Source organism: Crassostrea angulata, chromosome 6 (genome assembly GCF_025612915.1).
Source record: "Crassostrea angulata isolate pt1a10 chromosome 6, ASM2561291v2, whole genome shotgun sequence".
NCBI lineage: Eukaryota > Metazoa > Mollusca > Bivalvia > Ostreida > Ostreidae > Magallana > Magallana angulata.
Window position 1 is genome coordinate 54,292,547 of NC_069116.1, and position 17,090 is coordinate 54,309,636.

The 17,090-nt window shown below is 33.8% G+C and overlaps 1 protein-coding gene across 1 annotated transcript; it reads left to right on the plus strand.

The window, feature by feature from the left end:
* The first annotated feature begins 187 nt into the window (after nt 1-187).
* On the plus strand, nt 188-16,192 carry LOC128188817 (Y+L amino acid transporter 2-like). Its single transcript, XM_052860095.1, has 10 exons — nt 188-1,042; nt 1,718-1,843; nt 7,054-7,153; nt 7,382-7,426; nt 7,567-7,690; nt 9,736-9,839; nt 10,881-10,977; nt 12,505-12,654; nt 12,776-12,953; nt 13,229-16,192. Exons 1-10 carry the CDS (start codon nt 562-564, stop codon nt 13,291-13,293), a joined length of 1,470 nt encoding a protein of 489 aa, XP_052716055.1. The 5' UTR covers nt 188-561; the 3' UTR covers nt 13,294-16,192.
* The last annotated feature ends 898 nt before the right edge of the window (nt 16,193-17,090 follow it).

Consider the following 17,090-nt stretch of genomic DNA (forward strand, 5'->3'; position numbering starts at 1 on the left):
ATTCAAATACCAGATTAATATCTTGATATCTAAAGGTTTGATAGATTTTATTTTACTGCAGTATAATTAAAATGAATCAATCGTATACCGTGATATCATATATAAACTTTTCTTTATTGTTTGATTGTTATTCAGTTGTAAACCATTTTTAAGAGATGTAACAGTATATCCATCCCTGGTCAGCTCGACATTGATCTATGTAACCTGGTGTAACTATCCCGCGCGTTTTAAGTACCTCCTCACTTTGGGTCTCATTACAATTTACCCGCCAATGAATCAACCAATGAATTTTTCAATTCAGATCACGTGATTTTCCGACTAAACAAAAACGGAAGCATGTTCATCGTCGTAGTCAAATATGACAACAACCCCGGGAGAGACATGTGGAGTGAAAGTTCGTGAGTTTTACAACGGTTTTCACTAGTCCTAACACGTGTAAGAGATTATTCGAACATTTCAATCACTGTGTCTTTGAAATTTTGCGTAAGAAGACATATTTTGATTCATCTTTCTGATTCTGTTCAATTCCACGTGGTGCACTCTGCGATCTATAAACAAAACATGTCGGGAAATAACGGTACCGTAAAAGTTCATCCGGACGACAAGGAGGTTGTGATAGAAGAAGATACCACAGTCAAACTGAAGAGAGAACTTCAGCTTCACAATGGGGTAGCCATTATTGTTGGGGTTATAGTTGGGAGCGGGATCTTCATATCTCCGAAAGGCGTTTTGACGGAGTCAGGAAGTGTAGGACTTTCCCTCATCGTGTGGGTGCTCTGTGGGGTCATTTCTCTCGTGGGGGCCATGTGCTATGCCGAGCTGGGGACAATGATTCTAAAATCGGGTGCGGACTATGCTTACATTATGGAAGCGTTTGGTCATTTCCCGGCTTTTCTCTACCTATGGGTAGCTATCATGATTATCATTCCCACTGGAAATGCAATTACTGCCCAGACTTTTGCGTATTATGTGTTAGAACCACTGTTCCCCGATTGTGAAGCCCCCGGGGAGGCGGTCACTCTACTAGCAGCTGTTTGTATCAGTAAGTACACGTAAATAAACATTTTTAGCCGGCGATCGTTCCGTGTAGCGGAGATGATGCAACATTTTACACACCGGTTTTGTGATGATGCAATACATAGCACTCGCTGACTGTTTGTGATAATATGGTTAATATCATTAGTAACCTGCATATTTATGAATAAATAGATAAATTTGATAATTAGAATACACTCTTTACATCATATTTATAAGTATTTACAAGAAATGAATATTAATACATGTAACTATATATATATTTTATGCATGAATTCAAGTAAAGTTGTCATTTAAGTGACTGCCTAATATATACTGTTTCTTTAGTTAAATAAATCAGAAACATTATAGCACACATTTTGAACCTAATTTAACAATGCAAAAATAAAATTTTATGCATTAAAATGAATGTTGATGCAGTGGCACTGGGGATTCATTTTCAGTAATTTACAATGAATTTGTTAAGTTATTATGATATCGGATCTAACCATGAACAATTTTCAGTTATTCAGAAATATTTTGACAAATTTTGTTTGTTGCATCAACAGAAATGAACTTCAATAGATATTTAAAATTATTAATCTAAAGGGATTATACAAAATAAATTAAATAAATGTGTTAAAATCTTGAACATGGAGATTTGGTTTATACTTATTCTTTCATTTTGATGTACTATTTTCAGCTCTCCTGACATTTGTAAATGCGTGGAATGTAAAAATGGCAGCCCGGGTCCAAGATGTGTTCACCATCACAAAAGTTCTAGCATTAGTGGTCATCATTATCACTGGAATAGTCTACCTCTTCATTGGTAAGATAGCACCAATATCCTAGCATTGGTAGTCACTATAATCATCATTAGAATAGTCTACCTCTTCATTCTACCTCTTCATTGGTAAGATAGCACCAGTATTCTAGCATTAGTAGTCACTATCATCATTGGAATATTCTACTTCTTTATTGGTAATCCAGCACCAATATCCTAGCATTAGTAGTCACTAACATCACTGGAATAGTCTACTTCTTTATTGGTATTCCAGCACCAAATTCTAGCATTAGTAGTCACTGGCATCACTGGAATAGTCTATCTCTTTATTGGTAAGCCAGCACCAATATCCTAGCATTAGTAGTCACTGTCATCATTGGAATAGTCTACCTTTTCATGGGTAAGCTAGCACCAATATCCTAGCATTGGTAGTCACTATCATCATTGGAATAGTCTACTTCTTCATTGATAAGATAGCACCAATATCCTAGCATTAGTGGTCACTAGCATCATTGGAATAGTCTACCTCTTTATTGGTAAGCCAGCACCAATATCCTAGCATTAGTAGTCACTGTCATCATTGGAATAGTCTACCTTTTCATTGGTAAGATAGCACCAATATCCTAGCATTTGTAGTTACTATCATCATTGGAAAAGTCTACCTCTTCATTCTACCTCTTCATTGGTAAGATAGCACCAATATCCTAGCATTAGTAGTCACTATCATCATTGAAATAGTCTACCTCTTCATTGGTAAGATAGCACCAATTAATATCCTAGCATTAGTAGTCACTATCATCATTTGAATAGTCTACCTATTCATGGGTAAGCCAGCACCAATATCCTAGCATTGGTAGAGACTACCATCACTGGAATAATTTACCTCTTCATTGGTAAGATAGCACCAATATCCTAGCATTGGTAGTCACTATCATCATTGGAATAGTCTACCTCTTCATTGGTAAGCTAGCACCAATATCCTAGCGTTGGTAGTCACTATCATCATTGGAATAGTCTACCTCTTCATTGGTAAGCTAGCACCAATATCCTAGCGTTGGTAGTCACTATCATCATTGGAATAGTCTACCTCTTCATTGGTAAGATAGCACCAATATCCTAGCGTTGGTAGTCGCTATCATCATTGGAATAGTCTACCTCTTCATGGGTAAGCCAGCACCAATATCCTAGCATTGGTAGAGACTACCATCACTATAATAATTTACCTCTTCATTGGTAAGATAGCACCAATATCCTAGCATTGGTAGTCACTATCATCATTGGAATAGTCTACCTTTTTTGGTAAGCTTGCACCGATATCCAGGAATAAGGACATGTTATTCTTGATTAAGGTCATCTGTTGGGAAATAAACTTAACCAGTCTGTTATCTAAAAGTTCAACAACCTGTGAGATCATTTTACGAATTCTCTGAAGAGCTCAAGACTGTCTTGTTTTCAATACTTAGTATATAAGAAATGATAACTTATTTTTTAGATGCTAATAGTAATTAATTTGGAGTTTTAAATATAAAATTTTCATTACCAGTGTTTAAACCTTTAAAAATGTATTGTAAATATAATGTACTCCCCCCCCCCCCCCCCAAAAAAAAAAACCCAAAAAACAAACAACCCCCCCCCCCCCCCCCCCCCCCCCCCCCGAAAAAAAAAAAAACAAAAAACAAAAAACAAAAACAACTTTATAAATAAGATATACCAGTAGAAACAAATCAGTTAATGTAAAAACAAATCCGAATCTAAAGAATTTAAAATATAAACTTATTTACAATTGCCTTAAAAAAAAATCTAGAATGATTAAGAATGCTAGTGATAATACGTAAAGCCTTTGCTTCCAGGAATAATGTTAAGAAAGGTTTTTCCATGTCAATGACAAATTTAAGTACCGGTAAGTACATCGACTTGTCAAGTTTAGTTTAATTTTTCAAACATAATGTCAACCCACTGAAATTGGTTATCAAATTAATAATTGAGCAATGATTTAGCATATGATCATTCAGAAATTATTTCAAAGTGAGCTGAGCAGCAATGTCCAACTAGTATACCTTATAAATTAGCCTGATATTCTATTTTAACTTTTGCTCTTATCTAAAAGAAAAATAGTTAAGGAAGGAATGGTCTACGTTGCAGTAATGTACTTAATTTAACTTCTTTAAAATAATAACTTATAGTCAACTATTGCATAATTTTTGTATCATCCCTTTGATTTAAGTGTACAGGAATAATTGGTGATTTCATTTATTCTTGCTGTGTTACATCACATTCATGTATATCATCTCCTTAGAATTTAAATTAATAATGTTAATGAACTATTTAGATATCAAATTAACATTTTCAAGTATGATGGTATAAATATGTTTGATATATTAAAAGGAGGAAAACTGTATTTGATTAACGATACTTATGATATTAAAATGGACACTTCAAATGTCACCAGGCACCTGTTTTTACCTTAATTTATAGGTGAAAAAAAAATCAATTCATTAAAACGTGGGGATTTTCTACAATTATTATATTTTCTACAGGTATTATATTTTTGGCAATGAAGCTGTTTATATCTAATACATCTGATTTAAGTTTTACTGTTTTAAAGACTGACTTCCCATTTTATACCCCCGCTCGGAAGGAGAGGGGGTATACTGTTTTACCCTTGTGTGTCTGTCTGTCTGTCGGTCTGTCTGTCCGTCCGTCCGTAACAAAAATTTCTGTCGCATTTATCTCAGCAACTATTTATCGCAGATGCTTGAAATTTTTACACAGTTTTTGTTAAGGCATGCCATATCGTGGGATATATTTTTGTACCAATTGGACGTCAACTTCCTGTTAAATGACGACTTTGCTTATTTTTTAACTAAAATTTTCAAACAAAGTTTCGTCAAAAATTTCTCAGCAACTATCTATCGCAGATGCTTGAAATTTTTACACAATATTTGTATAGGCATGCCATATCGTGGGATATATTTTTGTACCAATCAGACGTCAACTTCCTGTTAAATGACGACTTTGTTTATTTTTAGCAAAAATTTTCAAACAAATTTCCGTCAAAGATTTCTCAGCAGCTATTTATCGCAGATGCTTGAAATTTTAACACACTATTTGTTTTGGCATGCCATATTGTGGGATATATTTTTGTACCAATTGGACGTCAACTTCCTGTTAAATGAGTACTTTGTTTATTTTTAGCCAAAATTTTCAAACAAATTTCCCTCAAAGATTTCTCAGCAACTATTTATCGCAGATGCTTTAAATTTTAACACACTATTTGTTTTGGCATGCCATATTGTGGGATATATTTTTGTAGCAATCAGACGTCAACTTCCTGTTAAATGAGTACTTTGTTTATTTTAGCCAAAATTTTCAAACCAATTTTCCTCAAAGATTTTTCAGCAGCTATTTATCGCAGATGCTTGAAATTTTAACACACTATTTGTTTAGGCATGCCATATTGTGGGATATATTTCTGTACCAATCGAATGCCAGCTTTCTGTTAAATGTCGACTTTGCTTATTTTGCATATTCACATCAGAGCGGGGGTATCACTAGTGAGCATTGGCTCACAGATATCTTGTTGGATTTATATATCAATTAAACTCAGCAAAACTATAATTTGAAGCACTGAGTTGAGATCACAATGCTGTGGGTTGACAAGGTGTGGGAACAAGTTACAATTATGTGTGATGGCTGTGAATATTGATAAAAAAACCCAGAAGCAATAGCCACAAGTAACACACCAGCTGTTTCTGTCTGCATCATTAACAATATAACATCGAACACTGTAAAGCACAAAACAAATTTTTTTAAAAAGTAAATAATTAAATCAGATGCCTCCTTCTTCCATGATCAGAGAAATGGGAGAAATTTAAGGTGGCTCACTACACCTTGAAATATTTTCTCAAATTAGCAGAAAATTAATTGATTATGATGGACATCATAATGGATAAGAAGTATTTAAGTCAAATAGGCAAAAAATGTGCGATTTTGGGTGAAAAATTACATTTTTGAAAATTTCATTCAGTAAACATGAACAAAAGCTCCAGGCAGATTCAAACTCATGATCAGCGGTTTAGAAGCCCAATACTTTAACCAGTGAGCTTCGCCGATATACAGCCGAATCGAATGATATAAACAGTTTAATAAAACATTTAAATCACCGACGTAGATTCTTAAAAAGTATAAGTCTGGGTGTAGTGAGGTACCTTAAAGGACCTTGCAGAAAAACAAGAGAAGTACAGAACTCAATTGTCCATTTTATTCCAGCTATTTTTGCCGTTTTGTTGTCAAATTGTGAATATATTGCATTAAATCACTTTCCTATTTTTAAGAATTCCTGGTTTACTGTTTCATTGTTTAAGTGAATGTTCAAGGCTAACATATTTCCCAAAACCAACATAATTTACTGTTTGAGATAATTGATACAGAATAAATTTTTCTTATTGGTGGGTGTGTAACATGCCATTAGTCTGCTTGTGAAATTATTAACAGAGGACCATTTGAAAACCAATTAAAAATCCCATGGTTTTCACCTTCTTTTTAAAGAAAATACTTCATTATTGATACTGGGCATTGACCATTTAGTTGTAAAGATACGAGTCAACATTTTTTATTTGCCGGACAAAAACTGCAACCTGTTTAATCTGCATTGATCCTTCACCCACTGGTTGTTACACAAAGTAAACAGCTTTGTTTGGGGGAGGAAACAGGGTATTAAGTGACACCAGCCTCCTTCAAGTCACGTGTTGACTGGAGGTGCTTTGATGAAAGAGGCCCTCCACTATAGCTCAGGGGGTGGACTTGCCATATTAATCTAATTTACCTTCTGATGTCAAATCTCACACAGGTGTTTGTGTTTGCTGAAAATTGGGCCAGTTATCCTTGTATAATTGACTGCAAATTCCCTAAAAATGCTACTAATAACCCCATTTTAGAATGTGTCTGGGTTTTTTTTTTTTATATGTGTGTGATTCCATAGACCAAATAAAACATTCATCTTTTCTTCTCCAAACTTTTGTTTTTAGTGGGTAATATCAGTAAATTTATGTTAACTGATAGTCGTCATTAAATTGTCACTGTTGAAATGATGTTTTTTTTTAGCTGTTTCAATCTGTATAGCATTTATTAAGTTAATCTTTTTTTTCTGTACCAGTAATTATACCAACTGGTACATTGTTTAATACTTCAAATATTATATACACAAACACCTGATGTTTTTTGATTACCAAACCAATGCCATGTATTCTCTACAGGTGACAGGGAGAGTTTTGAGGAGCCATTTGAGAACTCAGAAACATCTTTAGGAAAAATAGCCCTGTCCTTTTACTCTGGGCTTTTCTCCTATGCAGGATGGTAATACTTATTCTCTCATCTAAATACGCCTTCTTCCACTTTTCGAAGATTTGTTTATGACATTTTGGAGTCAAAGTTTTTATGTTTACAGTTATGTCCAAATTCTTGTAATAAATCTCTGTGAAACCATGTTAACATGTATAATATACATTGAGATATGAGTGGTTATAAATTACGCAGTGAGAATTGGACAGCATTTATTCATCATGTTTATTTTTTATTTCACAGGAATTATTTAAATTTTGTGACAGAAGAATTGAAAAATCCATACAAGTATGTTCTTCACATTCCTCGTTGTAATCCTCTTAAAAATGTTATCTTAATATATTTTTAATAATACTGAATTGTGTTATAACTTATCACAGTGAAACAAGTGTTATCCCTTGTTCAAATACCTGTCAATCATTTTGCAGGAATCTACCTCGAGCCATTGGTATATCTATACCATTAGTGACAGTTATATATGTGCTGGCTAATATAGCGTATTTTGCCGTCCTTACTCCGGCTGAGATGTTGGCCTCTAAAGCTACTGCTGTGGTAAGTGAGACAAAAGACTTGAAGTCTGTGGCAGAATTCTCTGAACCCCATTCTCAGATAGATAAGATTAGACCCAATACACAATATGACTTGTCTAATAACTTGGTTTTTATACCAGGACATAAACTGTGGGGTTGTACATTTCCAATTGAAAATGCTGGTAGTCTCATTGTACCAAAATTGACAATATTTTCCCAATGTAGAAAAACTCATTACTCCCTGAAAAAAAATGATGAAAGATCAGACTAAGTATATGTATGTTTAATATTAATTTTGCAAGTACAATGTATTAGGTTCAAAAAGGTTTCTCAACATTTGAAGTTTGCACTGTGCTTCAAAGGTTTAGTTGATTTTAAATCTAAAATAGAAATGTCAAAAAAGGAGTAAAACTTCTTGTGAATTAAGTGTAGAATTGATAATGATTTGCATGTGACCTTGACCTAGGTCAATGACCTCAGGTGAGGGCCATGATACACACAGCAGTCAAATCCTTGAAAAAATTATCACACTTGCCTTGGACAGATGCACTTTTGCATATCTAAATAGAACTAACTCAGAACAAGTACAAGGTAAAAGACAAAAATACTAACCTGGTACTACATGTATGCATCACTCAGAGATGCATGTTGCAAGAATGACCTTGAATTGATAACTGGCTGATAGTGAGCCCTACATAGAATACAAGTTGATAAGGACTTGAGGAGCAATGAATAGGAACTAAAAAGTTTATAAATAATAAATTTTTTTCAATACTTATATCAGTGGAATTGGCTGATTACAATAAATGTAGTGCTCATGTAGGTTTATTAGGTTGAGGAATTCGGCCAGTGTAAGATCCTGCAACGGGTCCATCCTAGAATTGGTTGGATAATTTTTAAAATGCATACACTGAATAGGACCCACATGATGCCAAATAACACTGTTAATGAATCTGTATGTAGTGTTCTATTTATGTATGTACTAAATACCATTCCAACGTAAAATATAATTATAAGCCATAAACAGAATCCGGCAGGTCTATCCTGGCATGTGTCCAGATGTTACTGGGGTTTGACATGTGTTTGTGGATGAATTAGGTTTACTGGTAGCTCCATTCATTGAGTCCCCGTCTCCCAGCAGGGGTCGATCAGTGGGATAGGACAGTGCACTGAGAGGAGGAACCTGGTGTTAATGAAGACAAACAGAAATGGACACCCCTCCCCCCCCCTCCCCCCCCCCTGCAGAGAACATGTCAAGTGTTGAATGATTGTGAACACATGTCATTTTGATACATACAGTCATATTTTATATATCCTAAACTTAATATGGGCTTTGATCAGAACTTTACCTTGAAACTTTACCATGCATCAGTCTATCCGTTCACTTGATTCTATGGTAGACTTTAATTGAACTTGACAGTGGCAGTCAGAATGAAAGAAGAGAATTGCAATAAATGTAACTCCCATTGTTATGTATGCATGTAGTGTAGAAATATGGTGCATGTACATAGATAGGCTCGCTCTGATATCTCGTTGAAGGTTATATGTTATCCCTATAATATAATTAATGATATTTATTCTCTTTGTTTGAATGTGTCAATTTAAGGAGGTATGAGACACCTCCATCCAATCAAAATTTCTTATAAATTGAACAAGAAAATCAACTACATGTATAATCTTATACATTTATAATGCTAAACAGCAATTTGTGCGTAAAATTGAAGCGTCAGCTACTGATCTGCAAGTCATAATATAAAAACCATACAGAGATTTTACAGTTTTTAATTTCTATGAATTTTTTAAAAATGTTTTTTATTGTTAAATATTGTACAATTTGAATATTTTAGTCATAATTTTGAACTCATCTGGACTTTTTACAGTTTTTAACTTTCTTAGAATTTTTAAAATGCTGTTTATTGTTAAATACGGTTTGAAAATTCTTCGAATCATGTTTATATTAAAATTAATTAACATGATGCACTTTCATCCACATTAATAGATTAACCACTTAAATGTAATACCAGAAGCCTTGTTGCTGACAATCTCCTTGGCATTGTTTTTTTTCAGACCTTCGCTGGCAGAACTCTTGGGGTGATGGCGTGGATTATGCCTGTTTTTGTGGCATGCTCAACATTCGGCAGTGTAAATGGGGCCATATTTACATCTTCTAGGTAACCGTGATTCTTTCTGGTGTTTTTGTATCAAACAGCAAACAGTCTGCTGTTTTCTCGGCCAAGAAGACCTCATTTATTATCAAAACATGTCTCCTATTCACTTGTCACCAGAGGAACTCTGCTATCTTTTGATTACGTAAAGTCCTGTTTTTGTATTTCATATCCTAGAGCATTTATAGCGATTCATAGAGACGCAAAATCCTGTTTTTTTTTTTATTTCATAACTTACAGAATTTATAGAGATTCAGAAAAACACTAAGGATTAGATTTGAAGAGGAACTCCAAAGAACAACAACCCCCCCCCCCCCCCTTTTTTCTAATTATCAACCCTCCCAAAATCCAGAATTTGGTATCAAAATGTTCTATATGGTTACTTGTTACTGAAAGGTTTACTGGTAATTAATTTTTTCACTACATGTATATATGACATGCCTTATTTGCATGGATAGATGATTCAGGTGAGAGCCTTGTCAAATATTAAATTTAGTGTCATGTGGAGTTTAATTTCTTTATCTGACATGTGGCATCTTATAGAAAACTGTAGATCTTTCTAGTTTACATAAATACACTTTCTAAGGCTACTCAATAAGCCAAAGAATATATCTGGGTTTAGTTTCAATATGCAGATTTGAATTGGGATCTTGTGTCCAGTGGAAAAGATATAAGAGTTTTTTGGCTTTTCAAGGTAAAGTGGCTGAATGGATTTGACCAGGGGTTATCCTTTTATGGCTGTCATCTCAGAACTTTAACCTTATTGGGGGTCCTGATAGGTGAATAAATCGTTGACTTAAAGTGTATTGACCTTCACAAGTAGGACACATTGGTTAACATGCTAACACAGTTGCCTTATAACTGTATAAATATTGATCTAAGATAGAGTTTTATTTCAATTGAATATCAACATGGATAATTTCAAATCGTTACTAAACTCCTACATCATTGCAACATAGATTGCATGTAATGTAAGTGAAAGATTTTTTAAATTTAATTGAATGAGGGTAATCTTACATTACATATAAGTGTACTATGACATTGTAGATTGTACTTTGTTGGGGCCAGACAAGGACATCTCCCAGATTTCCTAGCCACCCTGAACATTAATCTCTTCACGCCTCTTCCATCCCTGTTGTTTGGGGTGAGTAGTTTTATTTTTTGTGTCTGTTTCATTCACCTGTCTGCAAGTCACTGTTGTATGAAACATTTATGTACATAAATGTTTTACTTGTTAGTACACAAGGAACAATATTAGAGTATGATTGGTATAATTTTAGGTATTTATATGTTGATTGTAGAATTAACAGATGTGTGTATTAAAACATACATGTACAGGTAACAGAGAAAGATGGCTGTTGTATTGCTTTACATTTTTATTTTGTTATTCAGGAACAAAATTATATTTCTAGATTCTAAAAATCTTCTATTTATGCATCAAGAATCTGACCTTTTATTATGTTCATCTGATATTTTCTCTTCGTAAATTATTTACATTCATTTGCTTCTACTTCAATAGCAGTATGTCCGTTTAGCAAGATGTCATTTAGTGCATTGAATCAATATGATTTTTATGAATATACATGTACCTTACATTTAGATGTGTTAACCAATGACATTAACTTACAGCTATTAAAACTTTATAAAGAGCAAACAGTACACCAATTTCATCCCTATTTAAGTGAACAGTTGTCATTGCATTCATCTGAATACATTTTGCCTACATCACTCAGAAAGTATAGTACATTTTACCTTGATGCACAAATCCTTCAATTGCTTGATACTTTTGGGAGTTGAACTTTGTAAACTTTGATTTCTCAGTATTATTCTTGTGTCTGCTGAGGTGTGCAAACAACCTGTTGATTTATATCTGATCCATGTGTAGATCATTCACTCCATTACCTTGTGCCATGTACAGTAATAAACACTTACCGGTACTTGTACAGTGTATGAACATTTTGTTGTGCAGGTGCATTTGTCACAGGCTGGTTTATAATGTGTTGGTTTATGCACATGCGACTATTTCCAGACAAAGTGAGAGATCAATCTAATGGCAATGTTTGTACACTATTAATCCTCCATTTTGAATCAAATTTTGAATACATACTTTGTCTACCGGTATTCATCAAACTTTAACGAAGATATACGTGCATACGGGTAATGAGAATTTTGTGTTCTTTTGCTGGGCAAAATGTAATGATAAACATTAATGCTAATTTTTTTGCATTACAACTTGAAAGTGAAATAATACAGTGAAAATAATTATTGATAATAATTCTCTAACAATGAGTAAGAAAATTGACATTAGTTAGTTGGATCCTCATTTTCTTTAAATTATTTTATTGCCTAAATATAAAGTAAAATACAAAAGATTTTTGTCTGGGACTTTAGAATCACCTATTTGGTTTATTTGATATTGACAGTATTCAAAATCGATATATATAAAGTTGTTAAAATTGTGAAAGGCATTTCTATTGATAGTAAGAAAAAACTTAATATCTCATTATACATGTAGCAGTCTTGTGAAACAATAATAATCTTGTAAAACATAATAAACTGGTCAAACGAGAGAGATATGTGAATTATGTACCACTTGTGATAAAGGGAGATAAAGCCATTATCTACATTCTTTTAACTTATATATTTATCTGGTTATGGTTGCTTGTTGCAGTGTCTGATGTCCTTGGTCATGTTGTGTAGTCGAGATGTCCAGGTCCTCATTAACTACGCAGCATTTGTGGAGACCTTGTTTGTCACAATCAGTATTGCCGGCCTCATCTACATGCGATATAAATTTCCCAAACGGGAACGACCCATCAAGGTATTTATAAAAACGATAGCTCATTAGTTGACAGATTGTATGCATGTCTAGAAAAAAAAATTGTTGTGCAGTTGTGTAATAACAGCTACAAGTGTTTTCATTTTTTGTTTTGTTTTAACAGGTGGCTATACTACTGCCCATTTTCTTCATCTTCATCTGTGTATTCCTGCTGTTAATGCCTCTGACGATTGATGCTAACGAGGTGTTATGGGGCATCATCATGATCTTGTCTGGGGTCCCAGTCTACCTGCTGGGGGTTGCGTGGAGAAACAAACCCCGGGCCTTCACTGGCTTCGTAGGCAAGTCTTCAGTCCATCAGGACTTCTTTCTTTCCTATGTAAAGAGAAGACAAATGATGGCTACACTTGTACAGTGAATAGACATATTTCATTGTCCACTTTCTTGTAATGTAAGGCTGCATAAAGGATGATGGAATGCAGCAAGGCTTATATGCTATGCTATATTAACTGGATAGTGCTAGGATAATGGAAATGGGAAGATTACAATTTATTGTTCGTTACATGTATCTCTATCTGTAGATATCTGTAAATATAAGTTGTTTGTTTCCTTACAGACTCCTTCACGGTGCTGTCTCAGAAGGTGCTATTGACGGTTCGCGAGGAGATGAAGGAAGACTGAACAAGGGAAGAGGATCCAGCAATAGAAGAGGAGGGGATTCCCATACAGGGGACTCCCAACAAGCCAGCTGTCTCGAAAGCCTTATTGTTTCTATGCATCTGTTAATTGTTGCTTTAATTTAAACTCGTTTACTGCCTTTCCACAGTGTGGATATTAAGTTTATCTGATATACAATGACAATATACAACTATGTTTTTAACTGTTGCATACTAATGTTCACAAGTAGTATGTGTTCAATACCTGCAGCAACATTCCATGTGGATGCACCCATTTTATTTTGTATGGAGTGTTCCCTATTTTCAGGATACAGAATTATTAGAACGTCAATGTTTATATCAAAATCATGACTGTTCCTTTAGAATCTTATCAACCAATTTGCAAATGTCCATGTTAAAGGTTGCAAGCATTATTGATGTTTATATTTTGTTAATTTGAAACAGTTACAGTAAAACACGGTTATAGCGAACACGCTTATAAAGAATTGACGCTTACAGTGAAGTGACTTTCATTCCCCGAGGCTATATTACATGTTGTAAACTTGACGGATATAACGAATTACGCTTATAACGAAGCAAAATCGCCCGTCCCTGGTGCTTCGTTATAACCGTGTTTTACTGTACATTGTATACGCATTATCATTTTCTGATCTGAGCTATTATTATGAAAGGTTGGAAACAGTTTTGAAATCTTATAAACAATACATGTATGTGTATTAATTTATTTTTCACTCTGTAAAGTTTTCATTTTTCAATATGCTTTCAATGACATTCAACATTTACTGGGAAAGAACTTGCATGTACCTATATAAAGACTAAGTTGAAATACAGATAAATGTTCATGTGAAGTTGATATGAAATTTATTTTTGAAACATTGTTTCAATAAGAAACATTTGCAAGTGAGGTTTTTGTGTGTTCATGTCATGTTAGAAATTTTTGGTGAAATTTGCATAATTGCCTGTGTATCTTTTATTTGAGTAAATATTGGCTTGACTGGGATATTTGTTAAAGTGACATTGTGCATAATATAGAATGATTGGATTCATGAAATGTCAGGAATTATGATTTGACATCTGTCCACTGTTTGTCCTCATTCAAAATTAACATAACAATAGTCCTCATGCAGAATTATTATACAATCATTGGTCACAAAATGATATTACGATTAGGATATGAATATTCCTATTTGATATTGCTCAAATCCCGCTTTCCAAATTAGCACTGTATTTCACTGCCAGTAAATCAGTTAGGATTGAGAGTGTGTGCAAATTAATTTCCAAGAAATTACCTCCTGTAGTAATTCAATATCTGGTCATAATAGTTGTTTATGACTGTGTATTGGGGGTTGATTGTGTATTGATTGTTGATTGATTGTTGCTGTATGTTAATTGATGTTTGATATTTTGGAACTGTGGTGTAGTTGATATGAAGGTCTTTGCTGTCAGGTTTCTAATGTGAAGAAATCAATTTTGTCTTGTACTCTGTATACATTTACTTTACTCTAGTTACCTATCTTATTTACTCACAGTTTGATGCCATCAGCCATTTTTCAGGTCCAATATCTGAACTTTTCTTAAGCTGTAGATTTTGAAAATATTACTATGGTCTTAATTTTGCTAGTTTTTGTGAACTGTTCAGTACTGCTAGTTTTGAAGTAATGCATCTGACTGTGTGTGCTATTCTTCATATTGTTGGTGTGAGATATGTCTAAATGGGCATTTACGTTAAATTTACAAGAAATTATAGAAAATTTGACACAATGGAATAACTTACAATATTGCCGATTTTGAACATTGATAGTGTGACAATCTTTAAGAGGTTGTAACAGTCTTATTTTTCTAGTTATGAGATCAATATACGATATTGTAAAGTTTTGTAAAGTTTTGATGATGGGATTTCATGTATACAACATTTCTTGATGCAGTTGTACATATCACTAAATCACTAAGCTGCACTGCCATGTCTGAATATACATGACTTAACATGACTACAAAATCATGGCGGAAGCATAGAAGCATTTTTTTTGGGGGGGGGGGGGGGTTAGAGTATCATACTTATACTCTAGATCAAGTATGGTATGCATATAATATATATATTTTTATATTTTTTTGGTGAATGATCAATTTAAATCTTTTCCAGTACATTAATGACCTTGCTCATGAATGTTTATGGCATGCATTATTTTATTATTAAGTGTGATTGAAATTTTGCATACTGATAATTAACACCGTGATTAATTTATAGATGAGTGTCTATCTCTCAGATGTTATACATGTAGTACTACATACATTACCCTCATTCAAAATTCAAAAGCGTCTTGTAGAATAAATGACCGTTCAGATGTTACTTAGTAGTCCTATTAGCAGATGGATAGGTTAGGTGTCAAAATTGCAAGTTGGACATGCATGTATACTGTATATTTCAAACCCCAGGTTTTGTTTAAACCAAGTTTCAGGGAGCAAGAGAAAACTGAATTTATAATACAGGTAGATTGTAGAAAGGTCTAAAAACCCGGGGAAGGGTGTACAAATTCTGTTAATGATTTAGGACTTTTACTAGTTTTATAGTATTGTAGTCATTTAGTTTTTATATCTACGACTTTTGTGTTTCTTTTTCCAAGTCTTAAAATAGATCTGAATGCATTGTACAAATAGCATAATATTATTCTTGCTTTTAAATTAGTGTTTAAGCTTTAATTAAAAGGTGATTTTGAACTAAATCTTGTCAGATTCTATACAAAATCATTACCAATGGTCTTATTTTTACTGCATTATGCCATTTTATATTCAATTCTTTTATCAATGATCGAATGTTTGTTGAGGTTTATTCTTGAAGTTGCAATCTGTATTATTGTATTTATTTGCTGTTATATTGAAATGAATAAAGACAGTCTGTATTGTGATGGTGTGTTGTGATGTAAACGGAAAATGCATGAATATTTACTTCAAACGAAAGCTATGGAATTTGAAAGAGCAACAAAATCGAAACTGGAGCATCTAAGCTTAAATCACTTCCATAAAAATTTAATTTAATAGAAGTAAATACAAAGTGGTTACATTTATTATTACATTTTGGAGGAGGATCGTATTTTTCCAAATCACTAAGGGTGCAAAAACAAGTTACCCCATTGAAATAATTTCCAGCTATGTGAGCCAGATGCTGCTACATTGGCAGGCACGCAGTATCGGGGGGGGGGGGGGGGGGGATCCCCCTCTTTTTCTCGCAGCAGACCTTTTTCTTAAATTTACGTATTAAAAAATTGAATGATCAGTTCATACCCCCCCCCCCCCCCCCCCCACATTTTTGAGTAGCAAGTGAAAAAAAGGGAATAAACATTGTAATTGAAAAAAAATTCAAGCTGAAGGAATACTAAAACACTGGCCCCAACCCACGGATTAGGTTTTTGATGATTTTTAGAACTTGTCAAGATTTTATTGGATGGGACTGCCCCCTTTCAAAAACGATGCTACGTGCCTGATTAATCATTTCTTTTCGTTGTTATGCTGGTATTGATTGGGTGTTCACATCTCTGGGACAATATCAAATAAATCCCAAACTTCGTATGACATACCAAAAACACTTCTTAGATAAACAAATCTTTATTGTGGATCGCAGATAGATATTAAATCAATTTACTTGATTGTACATTTCTATCACGGGTGAGCAGTTTGTACATAGTTCACATCTCAGTGTACATTTTGTACATTGCATGCTGTTTTTAAATTGTTTTCAGGAATATTTCAATATTACAGGGCTTTCGTCAAGGGTTTCTTCTGTATGGAACCCGTCAAATATGAAAT

Bases quoted from the DNA above. Each gene is read 5' to 3' on its own strand.
- LOC128188817 (XM_052860095.1), top strand. From the start codon at position 562: ATGTCGGGAAATAACGGTACCGTAAAAGTTCATCCGGACGACAAGGAG. The intron at 7,154-7,381 runs GTAATACTTATT...TTTATTTCACAG, and splicing joins CTTTTCTCCTATGCAGGATG to GAATTATTTAAATTTTGTGA. The intron at 12,655-12,775 runs GTATTTATAAAA...TTGTTTTAACAG, and splicing joins AACGGGAACGACCCATCAAG to GTGGCTATACTACTGCCCAT.